At 38.4% G+C, this 22,972-nt stretch overlaps 1 protein-coding gene across 1 annotated transcript in view; it reads right to left on the bottom strand.

Moving 5' to 3' along the window:
• MCTP1 (multiple C2 and transmembrane domain containing 1) overlaps positions 1-22,972 on the bottom strand; it is a 451,536-nt gene that overhangs the window by 58,492 nt on the left and 370,072 nt on the right. The window contains exons 16-17 of the mRNA XM_024206867.2: positions 18,338-18,457; positions 3,069-3,122 (exon numbers count right to left, since the gene is read on the bottom strand). Of these exons, the coding sequence (XP_024062635.1) occupies positions 3,069-3,122; positions 18,338-18,457 (174 nt within the window). The remainder of the gene's footprint in view (positions 1-3,068; positions 3,123-18,337; positions 18,458-22,972) is intronic.

Here is a 22,972-nt window from a genome sequence, read left to right on the forward strand (position 1 = left end):
ATGTAAAATGGTAAATCTGGAACAAAACCAAAATAAGGTTTGAGGAAACAAGCAACAACCTAATTACAACTGTACCTTGCCAACCTTAATTAAACTCCACACAGGTACTAAAGGTCATTATTAATAAAAAGATTTTACAAACTATTATTTTAGTTAATTATAAACATTTGGATAGTTATCAGTCTCAATTTATCACTTCTGTGATTCTGCAATTTATATGGGGATGTCAAAAACAGCCCTCCACCACACATCCAATAACCTATTTTAGTGTGTGCCCACACGGACCTCATCAAGTAGCCAACGAGTTGCCCTTTCATTGTGAGTAAGTGACTAATATCTATACTGGCTCTAAAGAAAGACACTTTTCATAATCGCACAACAATCTGCTAAATGAAAACATATGGATAGGCTTAGGCAAAGCCTGCCAGGGGTCTTTACTGAATGGAAAACAGGTGTTTTATTTTTGTGCCATGTAATACCCCATTTACCCCCAAGTCCAAAGGTTACAGGACTAATAGCTGCCTTGTGGTAATCAGGGAAAGCAAAGACACTGGCCATGGTTAAACATCTGGGACATATTTTACATACTTGCAACATATGCTTCAGGTTCAATTAAAGTGAGGCTTTGGCACATTTATTAATCTTTTTACTTTTATCCTATAAGAGGACCCATTGACCTGACTTTACTATTATACCATATGAGAAAACAGAAGTAATGACAGCTGGAAGTCAGTACCTGCCAGTACTGCAAAATGTGCATTTGTTTTCTCACCAAATTTCATTATGCACAAAACTTTAAGATTAGGAATCTATGAATTTAAAAAAGGAGTATAACACTGTGCTCCTTCAATTCAGACACACCAATATTAAAAATCTTCATCATCAATAAACAGTACATGATAAAACTTGAAGGAGGAAACTGGCAAAAAAAAGCTTTTTGTTGTCTGATTTATAGTTTAGTGTCTGAAATAAAATGTCCATTCTAAGAATAACTGTGTACACTGTACAGTACAAGCATTTTTTTAAATAAAAATATGTATGTCATTTTCTTTTCCATTCAAGATGTGATTTTCATGATAGCATACTGAATTACAAGAGCTCAAATAAAACTTACATATTAATGAAACAAGACTTTGAATTTATAGAAATCAACCTACATACCTTTCATATAAGAAACGCACTGCTCTTAGGCATCAAATAAAGACTACCACTGAATTCACACAGTAATTTAAGCACTCACCTTCAGTCAATGTTGGTAACTATATCTGTAAGTGTGTTAGAACCCTGGTGTCAGTTTCAGACAGCTAAACACTAGATTACAATTGATACAGCTCCAGAGATTTGGTGTTATTTCTAACCTGGTATGTTCTGTTTGGCATCTACTTTAGACTGTAAAGGGCTTTTTTAAAAAGGGTTATCGTTTGTTTAATAACTCAACCTCCCTCTCCCCCAACTAAATGGTAAATAGACTGACAAACTACAATTATTAAATTACTGTACTTTGCGAACTGATCAGAGTTACTAACATTTCCAGGAATATGTATACTGTACTACTGGGATGAAGCTCTTATAGTTGCTTTAATAATAAAGCAGCAACAAGCAGGGGAAAATGGCCATAAATGGATGGCAGATCAGTGTTTATCAGAAGAGAAATGATGATTCAGAGCTTGCATGTTGAGTTAAAATACAAGCTCTCTACACCTACATGATTGACCTTTGCAATAAATCATGTTTTATTGCCAGAAGTGTATGCTCATATCATTTAGTGCTAAAAACTAGCACATATATGTTTTGTAAAAAAGAGAATGTTATTACAATGCTTGATTATTCCAAAATGATGTAGCTAACGATTTAAACGATGTACAGAAGAATTTCACATATCTTTCTGTCAATTCTAAAATGTTTGAACTAGCAATAGAATGAGGGAAATACTTTTTTTTTTATCCTCTCTCAAATCTTGGGTTAGCTAACAGAAAAATAATCATTCAGGGGATTAACTAATCACAGTGAATTTTCTGACATTTCAAATACTTGCTGCCAGCATACAAATTCTTACAGTGGTATATAACACTACATCTCTACTAGAAACAAAGGTCAAGGGCATAAATTAAGATACACTGTTTTTCTCCTCTCTTAAAAAAAAGAATTCATTGCTCTATTATAACAGAACTAGGGAGAACATTTGTGAAGGTCAAAATTGTCCGTATTTAATTCAAAGCGGTTTTAAAATAATCTGTATTTTTTCTCTTTCATGTCTCATATTTTGGTATGCAAATCCCACAGACAACAAGGCTGTTTTCACTGCACTTGTCTCTCCATCACTCCATTGCTTCAGTGGTGCGAGGTCATTCTAATTTCCTCCCTCTGGTTTTTCCCTCTCCCCAGGGGACAACCAATCCAAGCAGTCCCATAGCTTGGCTCAATAAGATGTGGAAACGAGCTGTTATTTACTGTGGTTGCAATCCTCAACTCAACCAGCAGCCCAGGAATTGAACCACGTATTCTCAAAAGCTGAAAGATCCGCAACAGTCTCCTTGCTTGCTGGGCCACAATGCCAGCTCCAAATCAAGTAGACGTCTATGAGAATTGTGATTATTTAAATATCATACAGAGTGCAGAACATACCAGCCATTCTTCTACCAAGTAATTCACTGAAAATTACAGATGGCAATATCCCATTTTCAACCAGTGTGGAGTTACTATTTTTACACCATTTCCCCCCCTAAAGTACAGCCCTATTTATAATACCCAAGACAGGACAAATGTTTGTCCTTCAGAAACAGTTGTCACTGCAGTTATCTTCACAAGAGCTATCAAGTTCCAGACAAGCTGAATTATTTTTGTTCCTGGCAGAAAAATATTTGACCCAGCTCTGGACAAAAAAAGAAGAGGATTTATAGTCCTCTATCCCTTCCTACAACGTACAGTAGCATTGTTAGGATGATAAACAGCTCTGTCCAATTTTCTGGACTAAAACACTTCAACTCCTTTTTTAACTGTCTGTAAAAACAGTGTCATGTCTAAATTCTCCCATCCCCAGGTACCCAAGTGCTAGGAAAGATAATTACCTTGTCATCTCTGTCATCCTCTTCTTCCTCGTCCTCTAGCATGTCCTCCACTACCTACAGACAGAAACAGTAGTAGTCATAATTTAAAAAGGAAGCGTTTTGTTCTGTCAATAGTAAACCTTTTGTAGATGAAAACTTTATTAACATTTGAAATAAATGCACAGAAGGAAAATGTACAACTAGAAAATCATTTGATCTAGAGATTCAAGTTTAAGAAAGTGTTATAACTTTAATTGACCTACATTAGGGAATAAGACACTGAAAACCTCTACCTGTATAAAATGCTATCTTGACAATTTAAGTATTTAAAAGGTAATTCAAAATTCACTCTAGGATATTTTTAACTAAGGAATCCTTTTTACCAGCTCTAGTGGTGGCTATGAAATACAGTTCAAGTGCTTACTTTGGATTTACAGCTAACCTGAGAAACATACAACCTTTTGAACTTAATTTACATTGCTCATCAGGAGGGTTAAGAAGCGTTCAATCCCAAGAATAAATTCATGCTAACTTGCTTCTTTATGGCAATGGCCCACCGCAGTGACCCAGGGTGCATGCTGTATTATCATCAGCATAGCGTTTCCTAATAGTGATTTTGAACTATTAGTATATCTAATATACTGCACATGCATCTCTCTCTCGTTATGTGTAACTGTACTACATGTGTGCCCATATCTGTCCATTTAAATAGATGGTGGACAGGTAGATTGATATGTGAGAGAAAGAGAGGATTCCTACCGCTTAAGATTTTATGTGTTCAAGGCACTGTACTCACATTAATAATTAATCTTCACTGTATGGTTGTGAGATAAGTAAATATTATACTCATTTTACACACCGAGAGAGAGAGAGAGTGACTTTCCCTAGGCACTTGGAGAGTTAATGGCAGAACCAGACTTAGACCTCAGAAATTCCTGCCTAATAACCCCATGATCAAACATCCGAACTATGGGCCAAATTCTCTGCTGGTGTAAATGGAAGTAGAGTTGTACCTCTTTATACTAAAAGATAATTTATCTCTATATCTGTACATACACAAAAGTCAAGACAGAGCTGTAGATACAAAAGGTGAAAATTCTGGTCTATTTTACATTGAGTTATAAACTAACATCATAGCATACATCAGTACAGAGGAAGAAGTTAAACCATAATTCTATATTATAAAGTATAATGACAAAAGAGGATGTCACATTAGAAACTTAAGGAACATATTCTTTGCTCTGCAGGAGGACACAGATACTCCGATCAGCCCTAAAGAAAACTACATATGGTCGCTCACCAGAGTTTCAGTTGCTACAGTATATTGAAGCAAGATTCCAATTTTGACCTGCAGTGCTGCAGAGGTACAAAGCAGCCTCTAATACAGACTAAAAGCTAGCCCTTAATTTGTATGTTAAGTATATAAAGCATATTAAAACCAGGAAGTGATGTAAACTGTTGTCCAAGACATGAAATTTACAAGAGGATTCTATATTTTCAGTCAATAAATTACCACTAAAATAATAATGTAGAGACAAATAAGTAAGTTCCTTCCCTAAGAATTTAATAATGTAAAGACCAGATGGTGACCATATCCTGCGTGGGTACAGACTGTGAAAAGAAGGCACAAGAAGCCTTCTACCCTTTCAGCTCCCCATGCAGCGGCAGGACAAAACTGCAATCTCACACATCTGCACACACCTCTTGCAGTGAGTAGGCTGGCCATGAAAGGGAACTCACTCTGCACCTTCTCAGGGAGTGTAGCAGTGAGTGAGCTTCCCCTTTATATCAAGGATCTCTGATAGCGAGCATGCCTAAAGGAGGCATAGTGCCTATTGGAGATTCCAACTGCAACCATACATAGCCACCCCACCCCCACTCAATGCCTTAAAGCACAAGAACGCTCTAAATTTGTCACATGTGCCATTTAAAATAATATGTTTAGACTATTTCTTTTTTGAATCTTAGTCCAAAGAGCCAGCAATAATTGACTGGATAAGCTATTTATGGCTTAGTGTGAATAGTGATCCTGAATTAGTGCAGGGGGATGTGCTAGACGACCTACAAAGTTCTTTCTTTTCCAACTGTCTACAATATAAATACTAATGTATCTGCAAGATGTCCTATCCAGAGACCTAAATGTACATTAGTTTGAGTTCTGAGACATGCTATATTAAGTCCTTGACCAGTACCAAAACAAACACTGCTAATCCAAGGGATAAGCGATTGATCCAGTGACTGATATCTTATGAACCACCAGGGTAGAAATGAATGTGGTATGACACTGGACGGCTGAGATCCACAGTCTCCCTGTGGTATGTAGTATTTACTTTTAGATACTGTAGATCACAAAAAAATGGACCATGGACGCATATCATTCTGGCCTGATCTGAGTGACCACTATCTTGTGAAGCTCTGGACCTAGAAACAATGTTTTATGCCACTAGAAGCACCAGGGAATCCAAGTTTTCAGATAATATAAAGTATCAAACTAACGCTAGTAGTTTGTGAGATATTACTAAAACAATATGTAAACTCATACAGTGCTTTCTAGCCATAGATCTCAAATCACTTAACAAAGGAAGGTAAATATCATTATCCTGATAGGGAAATTGAGGCATAAAGAGGTCAAACAACTTACCCTAGGTCATACTACAAGTAGGGTGACCAGACACCAAGTGTGAAAAATCGGGACGGGGGTGGGAGGTAATAGGAGCCTATATAAGAAAAAGACCCAAAAATCAGGACTGTCCCTATAAAATCGGGACATCTGGTCACCCTAACTACAAGTCCTTGGCAGAGCTGGGAACAGAATCCAGGTAGCTAGAGTATCAGGCCAGAAATGAAAGTTTGGGCACAGAGGGATTGCAGAAGCCCTATATTATATGTATGAAAATTTCATTTAAAATGTAAAGTTGCAATACAAGATGACAAAAGTAAGGAAATTAACTTGCATTGCTGGGAAAAGCCACCAAAAGCCTTACCCTGGGGGGAAGGAAAACAAAAACAAAAAAGCCGCTAAGGACAAAGTGTCAGCCTCAACTCTGAATTGTAGCTATTTACTGGTTCTTACTGTAACTTTAAACATTATTTAATCTATGGAGGGATTTTTGTGATTAATTCCCTCAAAAAAAAATCAAATCCATCCTCTGAAACAAATGCTTATTATCTAAGTTAATTGCTTAAATGTGTTTAAAAGCATTTATAGAACCCTTGTTACCCCTTACTACTTGTAAGACCAGAAAGGTTCCTTTGGAGATAAATGTGAACATTTATTGAGAATGGCCATTAAGGATGAGGTTTATCCCACCCTGAACAAAGCCCAAACAGAGTAAGTCTTAGTGCAGGAACTTTACAGGTGTTGGGAATGGAATTCACCCTTTCCAACAAGTGGCCAGTCCTCAGTGCTGTAACACAGTCCCTCCATGGCCTCTATTTCATTTGGTGGGCCATTCCCCCAAAACACGTCAGGTGAAGTGCTATGCTGCACCTCTCAGAAGTTTCAGCACAGAACTTGCAACCCAGTGAGGAATCGGGGTGGGAGGAAAGGGGGGTGGGGTGCACGCAACGTGGCTTTCAGCCACCTTTGTTCCTTCATGCTCCTAGGCTGTACTGGGGTTGGAGAGACCCCCACTGTAACAGACAGATTTTTCAGCGTTATCTAAGTTACAGCAGCCTCCGTAGAGTTGCTCTATGGCCTACAGTTTTGCATACTGTGGCCCTGCTCCTGGAACATCCCCTATACCAGGGCTTAAGAGAGGGTGTGCAAGAGGCAGTCTTTCTTCACTACCTGCACTAGGAGAATCCTCCTTTGGGCAGTTATGGGGATTTTAGGGCCCCTTTACACCACACTGTGGCTCTTTGACACAGCACAAAGGAGGTTGAGCTGGGGGTGAGAATCTCACTTTTCCTTTTTCAGTCTTTGGTCTCATAAATTTAGCTCCTGTGGCTCACAATGAGGGCACTGACCACAGTGGCCCCGAACAGGCAGGTGTGGAGAACAGTCCCTAAGGAATGATGTGTGACCATTTCAGTTGCATCCCTCTATCCTCCTACATCCCCACCATGGGGCTTGGTGTTGAGGGCCTTGCCTGGGTCCTCTACACCTTGATGAATTTCACCCCAAGGGCTAAGTTCTGAAAAATGGAGCTAAGCCACTCCCGTTACACTTACTTTTTTCCTTAGAGACGGCTACATGCAAAGTTCCACCAGCGTAACTAAAAATATGATATATATTCAGTTTAATTAAACCAGGGCCCAAGGTTGCATGGAGACATTTAATTGAACTGTAAACTTCTACATATCAGGGTTTACAATGGAAATGCTGACACCACCTTAGCTGGCTCATTGCAAATAATGACACTCTGTTTAGATCACAAACACTCTTATTCTAAATAATCAGGATAATATTATTTCACACGTGTACTGTGATTTTCATCCAACTAAGCCTCACAATACTGCTATGACCTATAGAGTATTATTATTATTATTATTATAACTGAGAAGTTTGACTTGCCCAAAGTCATACAAAAAGTCTGTGACAGCCAAAAATCGAACCGAGATCTCCAGTTCCCAACTCCTGTTTAGCCAGAAGACGATTCCCTCCTCCCCCCATGTTATTCCATCCTATTTTCTTATTCCGTGTTAGTCACATCATCAATTAAACTAAGCTTTAGGAGTGTCAAATTGTCTGGAAATGAAAAATGATTTAACTCAGTTATTGTATCAAAATAAAACGTAATAAAAGTACTTCCATCTCTGGGCAGCATAAATTATTCTTTATGGCATATGAAGCATTGACCCATGTTTTCACTCATCATGAAACTTTGAAAGAAGAGTTAGAAAAAAAGATGCAGAGTGAAAGCACATCACTACAATGATACAGTGTACCAGAAGGAATTCAGATACTCAAGTTTCTTAAGACTGGTTGCTACCCAAAACTGAAACAATGAAAACAGAATCCTTATAACCATGATATAGAAAGAATCTGCAAGCTGAAGTCTTTTTTTAAAAAATACACTTAAGAACAACCTATTTACACAGAAATGTAAAGCAAGGATTTATAAGATCATTACAGCAAATGCAAATTCAACAGATTCCAGCTTTTGAGTTTAATGCCATGCCTAGGATCAAACCAAGAGTAAGAAAAAGGATTTTTTTCTTTGACTCTAGCTGGCTTCTTTTCAAATAAACCTTATATGTGCTACTTTGGTCTTCAGCAACACAGTACATTAATCCAGACATCTATAACAATATCATGCTTTTTCAATGAGAAAAAATATTAAAGGGAAAAATGATATTAAAGGGAAAACATATCAGTTAACAAAATATCAGTTATTTTATAAAAAGTTTTAAGAAAAAAATCTTAGATCAGCCCTAGAATACTCACTCTAAATTATGCTTTCCGATACCTTGCTTGAAATCAAGGTAGTATTAATCAAACAAAGGAAGGGCACTGGGGAAATCAGAAAGATCTAATGCAAGCAGTTAAAAGTGACATGACCTTCTGTAATGTCACTTGTCACAGCCTTATATGCCACACACTGGTAGAAGGTCTTGAAAGAACCTGATTCTTGGTACTGTTCCTTGAATATAAGACTAATACAGATGACATTTTAAAAAACACACGTAGACGGCCTCAAATATGGAATATCAGCTACTTTATGGCCGAACAGTAAGCAGATGATATTAAAATGTCGCAAAACAAAGCCCTTCCTGTACTAAATAGTTTTGAACAGTAAATATTTTACAGAAAAAACATGCAGAATAATTTGTATATAATGATAGGAGATCACTCTTGCCCCATTCCCACTTTCTACAATGTAACAGAATTCTGTCTGCAAATGCTGCATAATTCACACTGTGTTCCTGGAGCACTTGTAACAGAAGCCACTTTATACAGTAGTTACATTCAGAAATATATAGAAGAAGCTTCACTACCCTCTTCATGCTTTTCAAGAGAAGAAAATTGGACTAGCATGTACTCTTAGAATTTAGTGGGCAATTAATTACTTCTTTTAGTTACTCCTCTTCTAGAGTTTTTAAAAAAATCAAACTATTTATTAATAATTCATTAAAAGATGGGATTTGGGAGTAGTGGGACTGTTCAATGTAACATCTAATAGCAACATCAATAAAATAGTAGTACAGTCTAGTTATTTACAACCATCTTAGGTCAGAATAAGAGTGAAGAATAACTCAATTCTAAAGATCCTTAAAAATATCTACTGAAATTAAAAATTTTCACACAAAGGAAGTATATTAACTGCGTGTATAATGTTAACAAAATTGTTTCTTACTCTAGAACGCTCCTGCAGTTTCTAGAAGAAAAGTTACTAAATAATCACAGCAAACGCACAATAATTAAGTACATTCTGCTACCACCAACTTTTCAATAGCTATTCCAATGGAAACAACTGTGCGGTTAAAGGGGTATTTTTGATACATTTCCAAGTGAGTAGTACCACAATACTCTTACTCTAATACGCAATGTAAGAGAATTCAAAAGGAAGAACCATAGTCATCCAGATGTGTTTAATGACTGAAATCTTAATATAATTTAAAGGCAGAATCCTGTGAAGTGCTCAGCAATTCCTAAAAAGGAGTAGGTAGGTGCCCTGAACTGGTAGTTCAAGTGTTCAGCACTTCTGATTTGCTCAGCACCTCAATGGATTGGGCTTTAAAACAATAGTTTCAAATGAAAAACATGTAATATTCCAATTTATTTTGTTAAAATGTCCAAATGCCTGCAGACACTAATATTTTGATATAACCTATCACAAATCAGGAGCCTGCTCCTGCTCCCATTGAAATCAAAGAAAACAGGATTGGGCCCCAAATGAACATTTCCACCCTACTGCTGGTTAGCTGTATTCTTCAGCACAGTCTGGAGTTCATTTAGATAATTTTGTCTCCATGTAAACTAACTACAATATGTGTTGGTATGTCAGTGGATTTACAACACTTCTGTGTAAATGTAATATAAAATTATCAAATGTGTATGGATTGAGAAGGATTCCCAAAATCGTTCAGGCTATTTCAGGCATCTTGAAAGTACCTGAGGTCAAACTGAAAACGTTCATAGTCAATAAGCTTGTTATTACTGTGTTTATGTGGTCATAGTCACAAAAGGACATCTGCTTTTCTCACAGGGTTGTTGAGGAGAAATTTTTCAAAAGACCTAGCTTAATTAAAATATCCATCTATTTTACATCATATTTATAAAGACAATAAAACTCACTAACAGATTTTAATTTAACAATGTAGTATATCTGAAATACAACTGAACTTATGGTAGCTCCTGAGTTTGATTCACACCATTAAAGATTTGACCTTGAAGTATTTCATCTACAGGAGTCATCAAGATAACTGAACTACTAGATGTAATAATAATTAGTGTGATAAGCTTGCCAGTAAGGCTGAATATATTGCAGTACAAAAGAGGAGACTAAAAAGAAAAGCATTAGTACTTTACTGCTAAAAGACTTCCTGATTTTTACAGATACAATTACTTCTTCTTACAGAATACATTTCTTTGGCTCATTCTGGGAAGTGCTCATGATGTAATTTAGTCTGATGCTTAATAGGAAATGTGATTTTAATGTGGCTATCAGATGCCTTTTGATGCATGCCACTGATTACATACAGTCCGGTAATATCAACAAAAGAATTTTTATTTGCAGTATAAGAAGTTTCTCTGTAATATACTTTATTACACAAGAACATATAACTTTTTGCTTGATGTCAGCTTAATATGCACCCAATATTTAGTTGCTAACGCAGTTAAGACTAAACAATTTTCATATAAAATATGGCATCAGAAGAAATTTTTCAATGCATTTCTTTAAATATTTGGATCTCAATGCTTTCAGGAATTCTAGCTGATATTTACACAAAGCATTGTGAACAGAATACTAGGTTTTTATCTGAAGTATATCTCCATCTAAAGGCTTCAGAATGTACTGTATATTTGTCTTGTAGACAAAATCTGATCTGTCTGGCTTTATGACATTTTTTAAACCAGTGAAGCAAAAAAAAATATTCTACATTTGTAATTTACTACACAACGAACTTTTAAACAATAACATTTTAAAATATTTTGTCACCACGGAGTTTAAATAAAACATTGACAATAAAGTAGTTTATTATATTTCTTGTCAACAGAATTAAAATGTAATTGTTTGTCTTAAATTTAATCATTAACTTTTCAGCTAGCACTAGGATTCTAGGAGGACAAAACACCACTCATCTACATATATACTTACACCACAACATGTACTTTTGTTTAAATAACTGAGTTTGTGAGTGGTGCCAAAAGTTAGGATACTTAAAGTTGGGGCAGCATTTTTGCCCTGTCACATATTTCGAATTGTATATCCTTATTATACATATGTCACTGTAACATTAGCCCAGGTGATTATGACAACTCTTTTTAGGTAATTATATATTTGGAGAAACACAGTAATTTTGGAAAACAACTTGAAAATTACTGAGATCTAGTCTGAATTAACATCCTTAAAAATAACATCCTTAACATGCTTAAAAATAACCTCATATAATGGGGTTTTTTACTCCAACACTAAATTGTTCTTAGTTTAAAGAATATTGACCAAGACATGTTGGAACTGCTACAGTATTATGTCAATCCAGTAGTTACATAAGTCTGGGCACAAATGAAAAAAAATCATTAAGAAATTCTGTACAAAAGAATGCCTATGCATTTTCCATGCAATAGTGTAAGGCTTCAGGGGGGGAAAGTTTTGCAAATTTTCACTTTAAAAATTACTCTGTTTTGAGGAAAAAAGGGTAAAAATCTTTCTAAAATGAACATTTCTAGGATTTGTTTCCCTTTCTGTAGGCAAAAACAACTGAAAGTAAGCTAGGGTTGGAGAAGTTTTTTAAAAAGTGCTATTGGGCTGAGACCTTGTATGCCCTGTTAGTGAGTTTCTATGGCAGAGATACAATATAAAACCCTGAAGGCAGAGAATTATAATGGAAGCTTAGACTGCCTCCTTAACTATAGTGGCATGAATAGCCAACTTTAATAATGCATTCCTTTTCATTGTAGAAGAGAAATGCTGCATAACCAACCTAATTTTTTCTTTATGTAGTGTACTGTGTGATTGCTAAATTAGTGCATAATGTATTTGTAATATTTATAGTACCAACATTTAGTTAAATAACGTTTATGTAAGATTTATGTTGATTTTTTCATTTCTCATTTAATGGCAGATTATGAAGACTGTTTCATAAAGATAATTCTCCATTTAAATTCATCAGGCCATTAAATATTAAAATTATGTTTCTGATGCAATCTAGAACAAATTTGTCCAGCTTCAGTGATTATTTGCATTCATAAAAATTAGGCTTGATTAATAAAATGTAAATGCTTGATTAAGCTGACATTTTCATGTTTCAGTTGTGATTTATTAAAATGAGCCCATCCCCTGGTCTGGTTGGGTAAGATCGTTTACTTTTCTTCTTTACATATATGTAGTATTTAAGGAATAAACACTTAGCTCCATAAAAAGAGGAATGGTTCTCATGCTGCCTGTGGTCTCTATGTTCCGAAGGAGCCCAAAGTGAGTATACAGGTTGGAACCCATCTATAAAGGATTTTTTTAGCCAATCACTGTGCTGTTGAGAGTATAAGCTGAGAACAGGTTATATTTTTGTAGAAGTCAGCAACCAAGGAGACAAGTTATAGAAGACTAATTTTGTGAAATAACCTTTGTGCACTTTCCTGCACTGATGAAAGAGTTTTGAATGTCATATGTCTCAAGCAGAACCAATGTCAGGATTAGAGTCGCAGCCCATCTTACTGTATACAGGAGAACTAGAGCATTGTATTGTGAGATAGCAAGCTATTGTTTGGTGAATATGCTGAATATGCAGCACAACTGTTGCTGTGCAATCCTAAACAGTATTGTACAGTGAAAGCAACTCTGTTTTTCCCTTACCTTTATGGGATTACAAAACAAAAGCTAGTTTATATATACGTATTTATATGTGAACCTGAAGATTTTTATTCTCTGGCTACCACTACCATTTATGCTTTTTTAAATACAAGGCAGCTTTTCCTAATGAACTAATGTGCTAATCCCAGATCTATCAGCAACTCTCTATGATACCTGGGGCAAACAACATAACCCCAGTGTTTCTCCATCTATTAATAGAGACAATACTATTTATCATCTTCATAGGTTTGTTGTGAGAATTAAATTAGGTAATGTTTGTAAAGCACAATAAAGAAGAAAAGCACTAGATATGTTGCCTGTTTGCCAAGGCAATAAAAATATCAGTTCTTTGCTTCCCTCTCTCTTTGTTCTCCTTCAATAGGCCAAGTGGTCTGTCATTGTGTCATGCTCTGCTACTCTGTACATAGTATATGGAGGCCCAAAACAGATTAGAAGTGAAAAAGGAGATCTTTTATTGGAGTAAAGTTTCACATAGAAAATTAATCAGGCTGCATCTTGGAAAAAGCTTCCTTGCATCCACCCACAATGCCCTGGAGCATGCTCACTATAGCCTTAGGGCTTCTAACAGTAAATAGCTATTCTCACATTGGCCACCTGGTGGCAATAAGCATAACAAAAATACTTACAACATTACATTTGACATGAACTACCTGAGCTGGTCCCATGTAGAGGCAACACTTCCTACCAGTGACTGACTGACAGGAAGTGTTACTTCCAAAAATACAGATTCAGTGAAGCTGACTAGGAGGGGTGGACAGCAAGGTAGAAAGTGTACCAGAAATAGATACCACTTTGTTTCATACTGTCCCAGGATTCAACATCATTCATCCTTTAATGTTGCCACCTGGGCTCCTTTTCATTCTGCTTCCATTCCAAAATCTTTTGCAACTTAAAAATAACCTGACAAAAGTATTTCTTCTCTTTTGTCCAGTCTCTTTCTGGTTTTCTAACAGTGAGCCTTCATCTTGTGTGTGCGTTCATTTTCATAAAGATGTTCTAGGAGGAGAATTGCTAAGTTGAATAGAAATTATTTTAGTGGGGGAGATATTCAAGGGCATGCTTATTGACAGGAGAAAATGTGAGCTTGTGTGTAGTGTTTCTTTAAATAAAGCAAAAAACAAGGAAGAGGCAGCTAGGAAGGGTTTCAGACAGAACCTTTGCAGTGAAAGAGAGAAAGAAAAGCACTAAGAATAATACTATTTTACTTATTCTACTAAAGTTCCTCATTCAGTGTTAAAAGAAAGTGATTCTTTCTGTGATACTTTACAATTGTCACGACATGATGTAAAAAGTTTACTTAGTTTGGACCACATGTATTGCTGTGAGACCCTAGTACCACTAGTACTCGGACCACAGCCTTAGCAAAAGGAAACAGTCACATTTAGATGAGACCTAAAGCTAATGAACAGAAGTCTACACCTTTCATTTTTATTAATTCAAGTGAATCAGCTGGACAAAATCCTCCTTAAAGCAGATGACCTGGACAAATGGTGAAGCTCATGTGATTCATCTGCATCTATAACTTATTTAATATTCATTCTTCTTTATGCAGATCAAAATGGTGCAAAAATGTGTGTAGTGTTAAAGACTGCTTAACAATAGTTGAACAGGATTGTTTAAAAAGTGGAAAGATTGTTTAGAAAGATGGGAGAACGTAATGTTTCTTTAAATCTGTGGAAGCTCTACAGTGATAAGGCTAACCTTAGCTGTGGGCCACAAAGGTGACTACCTAACGTGCTGAATTTGTGGTGGTGCAGTTGTGTGTATTCTAGGGTTACCATTCCTCCGGATTTACCCGGACATGTCCTGCTTTTTGTGTTAAAAATAGCATCCGGGGGGGAATTTGTAAATCACTAAAAATGTCCGGGATTTCCCCTCCATGCAGAGCGAGGCGCGGCTGGGAGGGCTGCAGGAAATTCAGCCGCTCGCATGGGGCTCTGGCAGCCAGAGCCCTTCCCCCGCAGCTTGCCGGGCTGGACTCCGGAGCAGCTGTAGAGCTCCTCCTCCCCACCCCCCCTTCCCTGCATTCTGAGCTGGCCGGCCTGCCGGGCCGTTCGCATCGGGCCTCGGCAGCTCCTCCTCCCCTGCTGCCCAGCGCCCCGCTCCGGCAGCACTGGGTGGGGTGGGACCGGGTTGTGTGTTGCGCTGGGGAGCGCAGCCACGTGTCCGGCTCCGCACAGAGCCCAACACCATGTTCTGAGCGGCAGGGTAAGGGGGCCAGGGGGCAGGAGAAGGGGCAGGGAGATTTTGGAGGGGGCAGTCAAGAGACGGGGGGGGGGGGGAGTACGTGGGGGGGGTCTTGGGGGGGGGGTGGAGAAGGTTTTGGGCAGTCAGGGTACAGGTAGGGGGTAGGGTCCTGGGGGGCAGTTAGGGTGGGGGAGTCTTAGGAGGGGGCAGTTAGGGGACAAGGAACAGGGAGGTTTAGGTAGGGGGTGGGGTTCTGGAGGGCAGTTAGGAGCAGGGGTCCCAGGAGGGGGCAGTCAGGGGACAAGGAACGGGGGGAGGGTTGAGGGTTCTGAGGGGGGCGGGAAGTGGGAGGGGCAGGGGCGGGGCTAGGGCGGGGCTCCTCCCATCCTCTTTTTTGCTTGCTGAAATATGGTAACCCTAGTGTATTCTTTTGGGGAAAAGTTCCTTGCTCCTTGGAGGCACTGCAGCAGCCACTACCCTGAGTAAACGCAGGAGTATGGCTGTCCTACTGGTGGGGTGCAAGAAGTGTTGCTACTGCTGTGAGTCCTTGACTCTGAGTGGGGGCAGTTCTTCCTCCCCCAGTCTTTCTCCCTTCCTGATGCATTTTTGCTTTGGTCTTACTTGGTGTATGTTGGTGGCAGCTTCTGGGATTAGAAGAAAATGTCAGAGTGATCATTGACATTGGGCAGGACAGTGGTAAGTGCCACCATGGAGGACAAACCTAGCCAAAGCTGGCACAGGTGTTGGTGACACAGCCAGTGGAGGCCAATGGGGCAACCAGGAGGATGTCTGTCTGCTGCGGTGACCCTAGGGCAGCATGAGCTGCTGGTAGGGCATAAACATGGGGTAGTAACTGCAGAGCACCTGGACAGGGGATGAGAGTCCTGATCAGAGAATCTATGAAGCAAGTGGGCCTTTGGCCACTGAGTAACCAGTGACAGGCCCCCAGAGTGACAGTGCCCTTCAGACAGGAGCCCATATAATGGGGAAGCAGTTCCATTTTTCCAGCAGGCTACTTCTCCTGCTGCCAACTTTACTTTGGGATCCTTTGTTGTCTTCTCTGCACACCTAGTCCCACCAAGATTACTTCTCTGCTCTGGGCTCCTGCACCTGCAGAAGCGCCCAGTACTCCTGAAGTAAAATTGTCAATCTGCTACCATGCAAGACTCAAGGAAAAAGCTGAAGCCCTGTCTCCCCTATCTTTCATCACAGGAAAGGAGGAGGGATGCAAGGAGTGTCATCATCTGGAGAACAAGAACAAAGGAGTACAACAAGGGCACTTTTGTGGGGTTTAGTGGGAAAATAATTATTAAAGAAAACCTATGCAAGTCAGATGGAGTTGAGGGTTGGTGATAATGAATTAAAATTGGGGTGCATATATGTAATTTTGCCAAGGACACCAAAACATCTAGCTCCAGCCCTGTCCGCTGAAGCATTGAGAGAAAAGTTCCTTCTTCAGTGTTGGAACATAGCAACTCTGTGATAATTCACCACTGCCATGTGATAGGAAAGTAATCAAACAAGGTGTTAGGGGAAGCAGAAGGTAGAGCTGGAGACAATGACAAGACAGGCAGTACTCTCAAGTGAACCAGCAACCATAAAGATGTTGTGTATGAGTGCATGAAATGGAAGCAAGTCAGCATCCATTTATGATTGGACATATTAGCCTGCCTACCCCCTTGGCATTTTAGTTCACAGCAGATTTGCAATGTTTGTATATACTAATCTGTGGGTCTTTTGAGCAGAAACTGACCAGTATCATATGCCAAAGAATTATGTAGGAACTAGAATTTAACCTCCCAAACTCATTGTGTTTACAATTTATCAAAAGCCAGACTAAGTGGCAGGTTAACCTAGCTCACACACAAATTATCTGGGTGTGACTTGTGTTGTAACAAAATTCTTCAGATCATCTGACAAGAGAAGAAAGGATTATGTCACAACAGAATAAGCACCAATGTACTACAAAAGGGTTGGCACCTATGAGGGCAGAGAAAATGATTCCTGTGCTGCAAAAATATTCTAAGAAGGATGACTTAAGGTTGGTTCATCTCTCATATCCAGATATCTACTCAGCAAATTATTTCATTGATCTGCAGTAGAGTACAGTCTCTTATGCTTCAGTTGGTTAGACAATTGAGATTGGCATGTAGTAGGGGTATTAAAAATCACAAAGAACTCCCCAGTTGTTCTCCTTTCAAGATTACCAATGTGTCTGATTATTTTTCATTCATATTAGACAAGTTTAAATAACAGTTCTTTATTAATGAGTATAAATTCATGTGCTGGGAGTTGAGCATTTAAAAACACTAATTAATAATAAATATACTTTGCTCTTACAATTTACAGAACCTTTACCTTGACAATCTCAAAGCAATTTACAAAGGTGGGGGATATGCTTAGTTTACAGATAAGTACTAAGTGACTTGACTGAGGGCACACAACAAGTCACTGCGAGAGCCAGAAATAGAACCCAGATATTCCGATTTCCAGGACATTCTCTATCCAAGACAGCACATTGCTTCACTAATCAGTTATTTTTTTCATTGTGTAGTAATTTAGAAGGCAGAAATATTCTTGATGATACTTTGTAAAATTTCCACATGATACGTGTTAGTGAGCTCAGCTAAGACCATCACGTAAAGATTTGTGACCTATCTTGAAAGCCATCTGACAAGTCTGCAGTTCTTAGTGGAAGAGAGGAATTTTGGCAGAATCAGCACTTTTTAATTTCAGTAACTAAAAAAAATTTCAGACTATAGTTTTTATAAGCTTTCAACGGGGCTACACACACACACACGAACAGTTTTCAAAAGATTTGTTTGCCCTTCCCTAACCAGTAAAATAACCAAACATACACACCAGCTTTGAGGACAGAGCATGCTCTAATGCATTTTTAAAATTAGTTTCAACAAAAGTAGAAACATTTATTGAACAGCTGGAAAAAACGTTCCATCATGGCTAGGAAGAACTGTCCATCAAGCATCATGAACTGAAATGTTTTTGAAAGGCCATTGTATTTAAGTAGAGAAATTCAGTTTCTGAAACAAATTCAGTTTTAAAATCTTGTCTTAGTATAAGTTAAAAAACAAGTACAAGTATGTGCTTAAAAAAGTAAATACTTACTGTATCATGTTGCGTGTTATCTTTCCCCGATAGGATCAAGAAATAGTTCCATGCCAACAGTAACAACAAAGCAAGCGGAATCATGTAGAGCTCAAAGTTCCAAACCACAAAAAGAAAAAGCTAAAAGATAGAGGAGAGATAAATGATTAAACTCTAAATTTATTCAAAGTAAGGAGAAGTACATTAAACAAATCTAAACAAAACAACACACTCACTCTCTCTGAACAGAGACCAGGAATGATTGGTTAATGTGGCTGAATGCGCAACTGAAACCACAAGTTTGAAAGCTACTACACCTCTGAAAATCAGTGGCGACATGACAAATTTGATATAAAGCATCAAACTAAATATATACAAAAGGAAATATAAAACATTCCAAAAATTTGAAAATATTTGAATAAATAGCAATAACAATAAAGGATCAGAAATACTTTAATAAAGATTTTGTTTAACTTAAAAAAACAAACAAACAAACAAACAAAAAACATTCCCAGGGTTTATTAAGAGTGTCTTTTTGGGGCACAGCTTTCAGCTAAAAATACTAAAGAAAAGGTGAACAAGATGACACTTGTACACATACACCTCTACCCCGATATAACGCGACCTGATATAACACAAATTCATTTATAACACAGTAAAGCAGTGCTCCGGGGGGAGGGGGGGGGCTGCGCACTCCGGCGGATCAAAGCAAGTTCGATATAACGCAGTTTCACCTATAACGCAGTAAGATTTTTTGGCTCCTGAGGACAGCGTTATATCGGGGTAGAGGTGTATTTGTTGAGATTTTTCTCTTCTTGTAATAGACTTCCAGCTCTCACAACTAACATTTTTAAAACTCTAGAATTAAGCGATCTAAAATTACTTGCTTGATTTTCCTCTCACATGACAAAAATGGTAGCTGAAAATACTATGGTAAACGATACTATTGCTGAACCTGCTCCCAGTCTTCAGCATCATGTATTGGTAACACTACATGCTTTTCTTCCAAATACTATATTCAAGCCTTGCACTTCCTTACATTTCTTCTGCTTTCTAAAATTAATCAAGTGCAGTGTCCCAGAACTATGGCAAACCCAAACCAAAACATAGCTACTAGAGCAGAGGTTCTCAAATGTCATTGTGCCGTGACCCCCTTCTGACAACAACAATTACTACATGACCCCAGGAGGAGGGACCGAAGCCTGAGGCTGCCCGAGCCCCACCCCGTGCAGGTGGGCCAAAGTCGAAGCCCAAGGGCTTCTACCTCAGGCAGGAGGCCTGTAACCTGAGCCCTGCCACCCAGGGTTGAAGCCCTCTGGCTTTGATTTGGTCCCAGGCGGTGTGGCTCGGGCTTCAGCCCTGGGCCCCAGCAAGTCTAATACCAGCCCTGGTAACCCCATTAAAATTGAGTCACGAACCACTTTGGGGTCCTGACCTACAGTTTGAGAACCGCTGTACTAACTCAAACTAAAAAATGGCTCCTTTTTCTCATTCCTATACTTTAGGTACATTTTGGTTTGATCAAGAACTAAAAAGGGATTTTAATAATCCCTTAAAATTGAGGATTATGTTTAATAGAGCCAAAACAGAACATCGGATCATAAAAGACTAATGCAAATACCAGTGTAAAAACCTACATTTTTAAGAAATCCACACTACCAGATCAATTAACTTGCCTTCTTCCGTCCTACGGCCACCAAATGGCCTGTATATGAATGTCTTGGGAGATTGCAGGACAAGCTTGATAGCTATTGAAATTTTTGCAACGGAAAGGTGTTATGTGGTATCATACAATTAAAGGGGTATTGGCACTTTTGATACTCATTACTGCATTTGGGAAATCTGTATGTTGTTCAGGTTATTTAGTTTAAAAGGAAATCTATTAGAAGTAGTGTTGAATAAGAAACAAGTTTTAAGAGAATTCCAGAGATCTGTAAGAATTACTTATGAGAGAATTCTTCTAAGGATTTACTAACATACATTTTGAGAGGAACATTTACAGGAGTGTGATTTAGCAAGATCAACTCAAGTCAGCTTAAAACATGAATCTCCAGCTCAGAAAAGAAACTCACCTCTATTCGCTCAGAAAAAGGCTTGAGTGAATAGGTAAGAACATAAGAGCGGCCATACTAGGTCAGCCCAAAGGTCCATCTAGCCAAGTATTCTGTCTTCCAACAGTGGCCACTGCCAGGTGCCCCAGAGGGAATGAACAGAACAGGTAATCATCAAGTGATCCATCCCATTGCCTGTTCCCATCTTCTGGCAAACAGAGGCTAGGGACACCATCCCTGCCCATCCTGGATAATAACCATTGATGGACCTATTCTCCCTGGACTTATCTAGTTCTTTTTTGAACCCTGTTATAGTCTTGGCCTTCACAACATCCTCTGGCAAGGAGTTCCACAGGTTGATGGTGCGTTGTGTGAAAAAATACTTTCTTTTGTTTGTTTTAAACCTGCTGCTTATTAATTTCATTTGGTGGCCCCTAGTTCTTGTGTTATGAGTAGTAAATAACACTTCCTTATTTACTTTCTTCACACCAGTCATGATTTTATAGACCTCTATCACACCTCCCCCATAGTCCTCTCTTTTCCAAGTTGAAAAGTCCCAATCTTATTAATCTCTTCTCATATGGAAGCCATTCCATACCTCCAATCATTTTTGTAGACTTCGATAGGAGCTCTGGAAGTAAACTCTGACAGACAGGGGAAAACAAATTCCAGAGACTGCCTGTTGTGAACTGCCCCTGCCTGCAGATGTCTCTACCCTTAATTTTAAATCTGGTGACCGGCAGATGGAGAGAAGTAATTTCTAAAGAAAGACCCAACTGCATATGGCTTTGTAGAATAAAAACAACACCCTGAAACAAATTGGTGACCAGTTCCGTCTATGGAATACAGACGTAATGTGCTCCTGGTCTTCAAGGGTAGTCCCAAGCAGAGTTCACTATAATAATGCACTCTAGTAAGAAGACAGACATAGTTAACTATGGCAAAGCCCACATGTGGAGGGAAAGGGTGTAAGCTCCTAATTTGATGCAAATGAAAGCAAGCATTATTGGTTACTGCTGCAAGCTCTGAATCCATGCATGAAAACAAAGGACTCTTAGGCTAGAAACCTTTAACAATACGCAGACATTTCCAATGAATACAAAGAGTAGATATACATTGCCATCTCGTTTAAATGATTTTCCTGACCCACCAGCACTATTTCCATCTTGTCTGGGATGAGCTTCAACCAGTTTTCTCATTAAAACACCTGTCTCAGTCAGACACTAGTAAAGCAAGAACACCACATTTGCTATGAAAATGAAATGAATGGCTATGGGAAATCAGCATAGTGATAGGACTGCAGCTCAATCTGCTTCACTATCCCACCCCGCCATTAGAAAAATGCACAATAAATAAGACATGCAACAAACTAAAAACTCCCAATATTAGAAAGAGACTAACATACATGAATATCAGGGGCAAAATGATGAAAAAAAAATAGGGGTATTTTTCAGTTCCCACAGACAAAGCATCTTACAACTATTTAAAAAAGAAAAAGCTGTGTATGTGAATCTATTCCTTTAATTTCATTTCACCCATGAAAGGGAAGGGAAACTACATATTCCTCCATTAAACAAGTACAGATAATACAAGAATGAAACAGGTGGAAAAGAAAAGGAAGAAGGATGAAAGGTTCCTGGGCCCTACCCATACCTGTAAAACATCCAATGGACTATATCTGCTATGATCTCTTCTAAAGAAATAATGGGTCCTCTCAAGCTTAAAAGAAAAAAAAAGGATCTTCATTACTACTGAAACAAGCCAACTATTTTAAGGGAGGAGTGGGTGTCCCAAAGGTTACAGTTTAATATAGCTGCCATTTCCTGCATAGGATACTACACAGGAGGATTTTTTCCTTCCTTTCCCCCTGCTGACAAGGATTTCAAGAGCATAGGCATGAACCCGTCAGTTACAACATCACACCAGTTGATACCCTTAGTGAGATATATATGCATAAAATGATTATTCAGTGAGACACGTGATACTACCCTAGTGTACCACACTTCAAAAAATAATTTAAGTTGGAATATTGAATATCCTATTCTTTTGCAAACTATAGTATTTTAAAAAGAAATCTCATCCAAAATGATTAACACTTCCTACTGTTCAGGAAAAAAAAAAGCCTGCCCTTTCAGGCTAGCAGCTGTGGATCATTAGCTTTCCAGTGATGAGGTGTGTTTGATGAGTATTTTTCTTTCTAATTAAGAAACGAGATTCTCTATTTGACTCTCTTCAGACAGAAGTGAAGAGAAAGCAATCTGCCTATGTGGAAAGGCCATATCCTACAGAACAATTATTTCAGATGTCTTTATCTACTCCCTTCTAATTTCATTTCTTTTTTTTTTAACTGAACCCACATTTGCACCCAAGCCTTCACAGCATTTACCTATTTGTCACCTAAGCCTGCCCCTATTATATTACCCCTATTTTTTACTATAATTAAACATGTATCAGACATTTTACCACTAGGAAAGGAAACTGAGAAATAGTCAAGTAAGTCCTAGATACTATGGCCCATATATCTTCAGCTACAGCTAAAGGTGCAGGGAGGGAAGGTACAAGTGTGGTTGTAAACTACCTTTGTATTCCCCAAGCCTGGGTTGGC

The sequence above is a fragment of the Terrapene carolina genome, unplaced genomic scaffold (genome assembly GCF_002925995.2).
Source record: "Terrapene carolina triunguis isolate 2854851 unplaced genomic scaffold, T_m_triunguis-2.0 Scaffold69, whole genome shotgun sequence".
NCBI lineage: Eukaryota > Metazoa > Chordata > Testudines > Emydidae > Terrapene > Terrapene triunguis.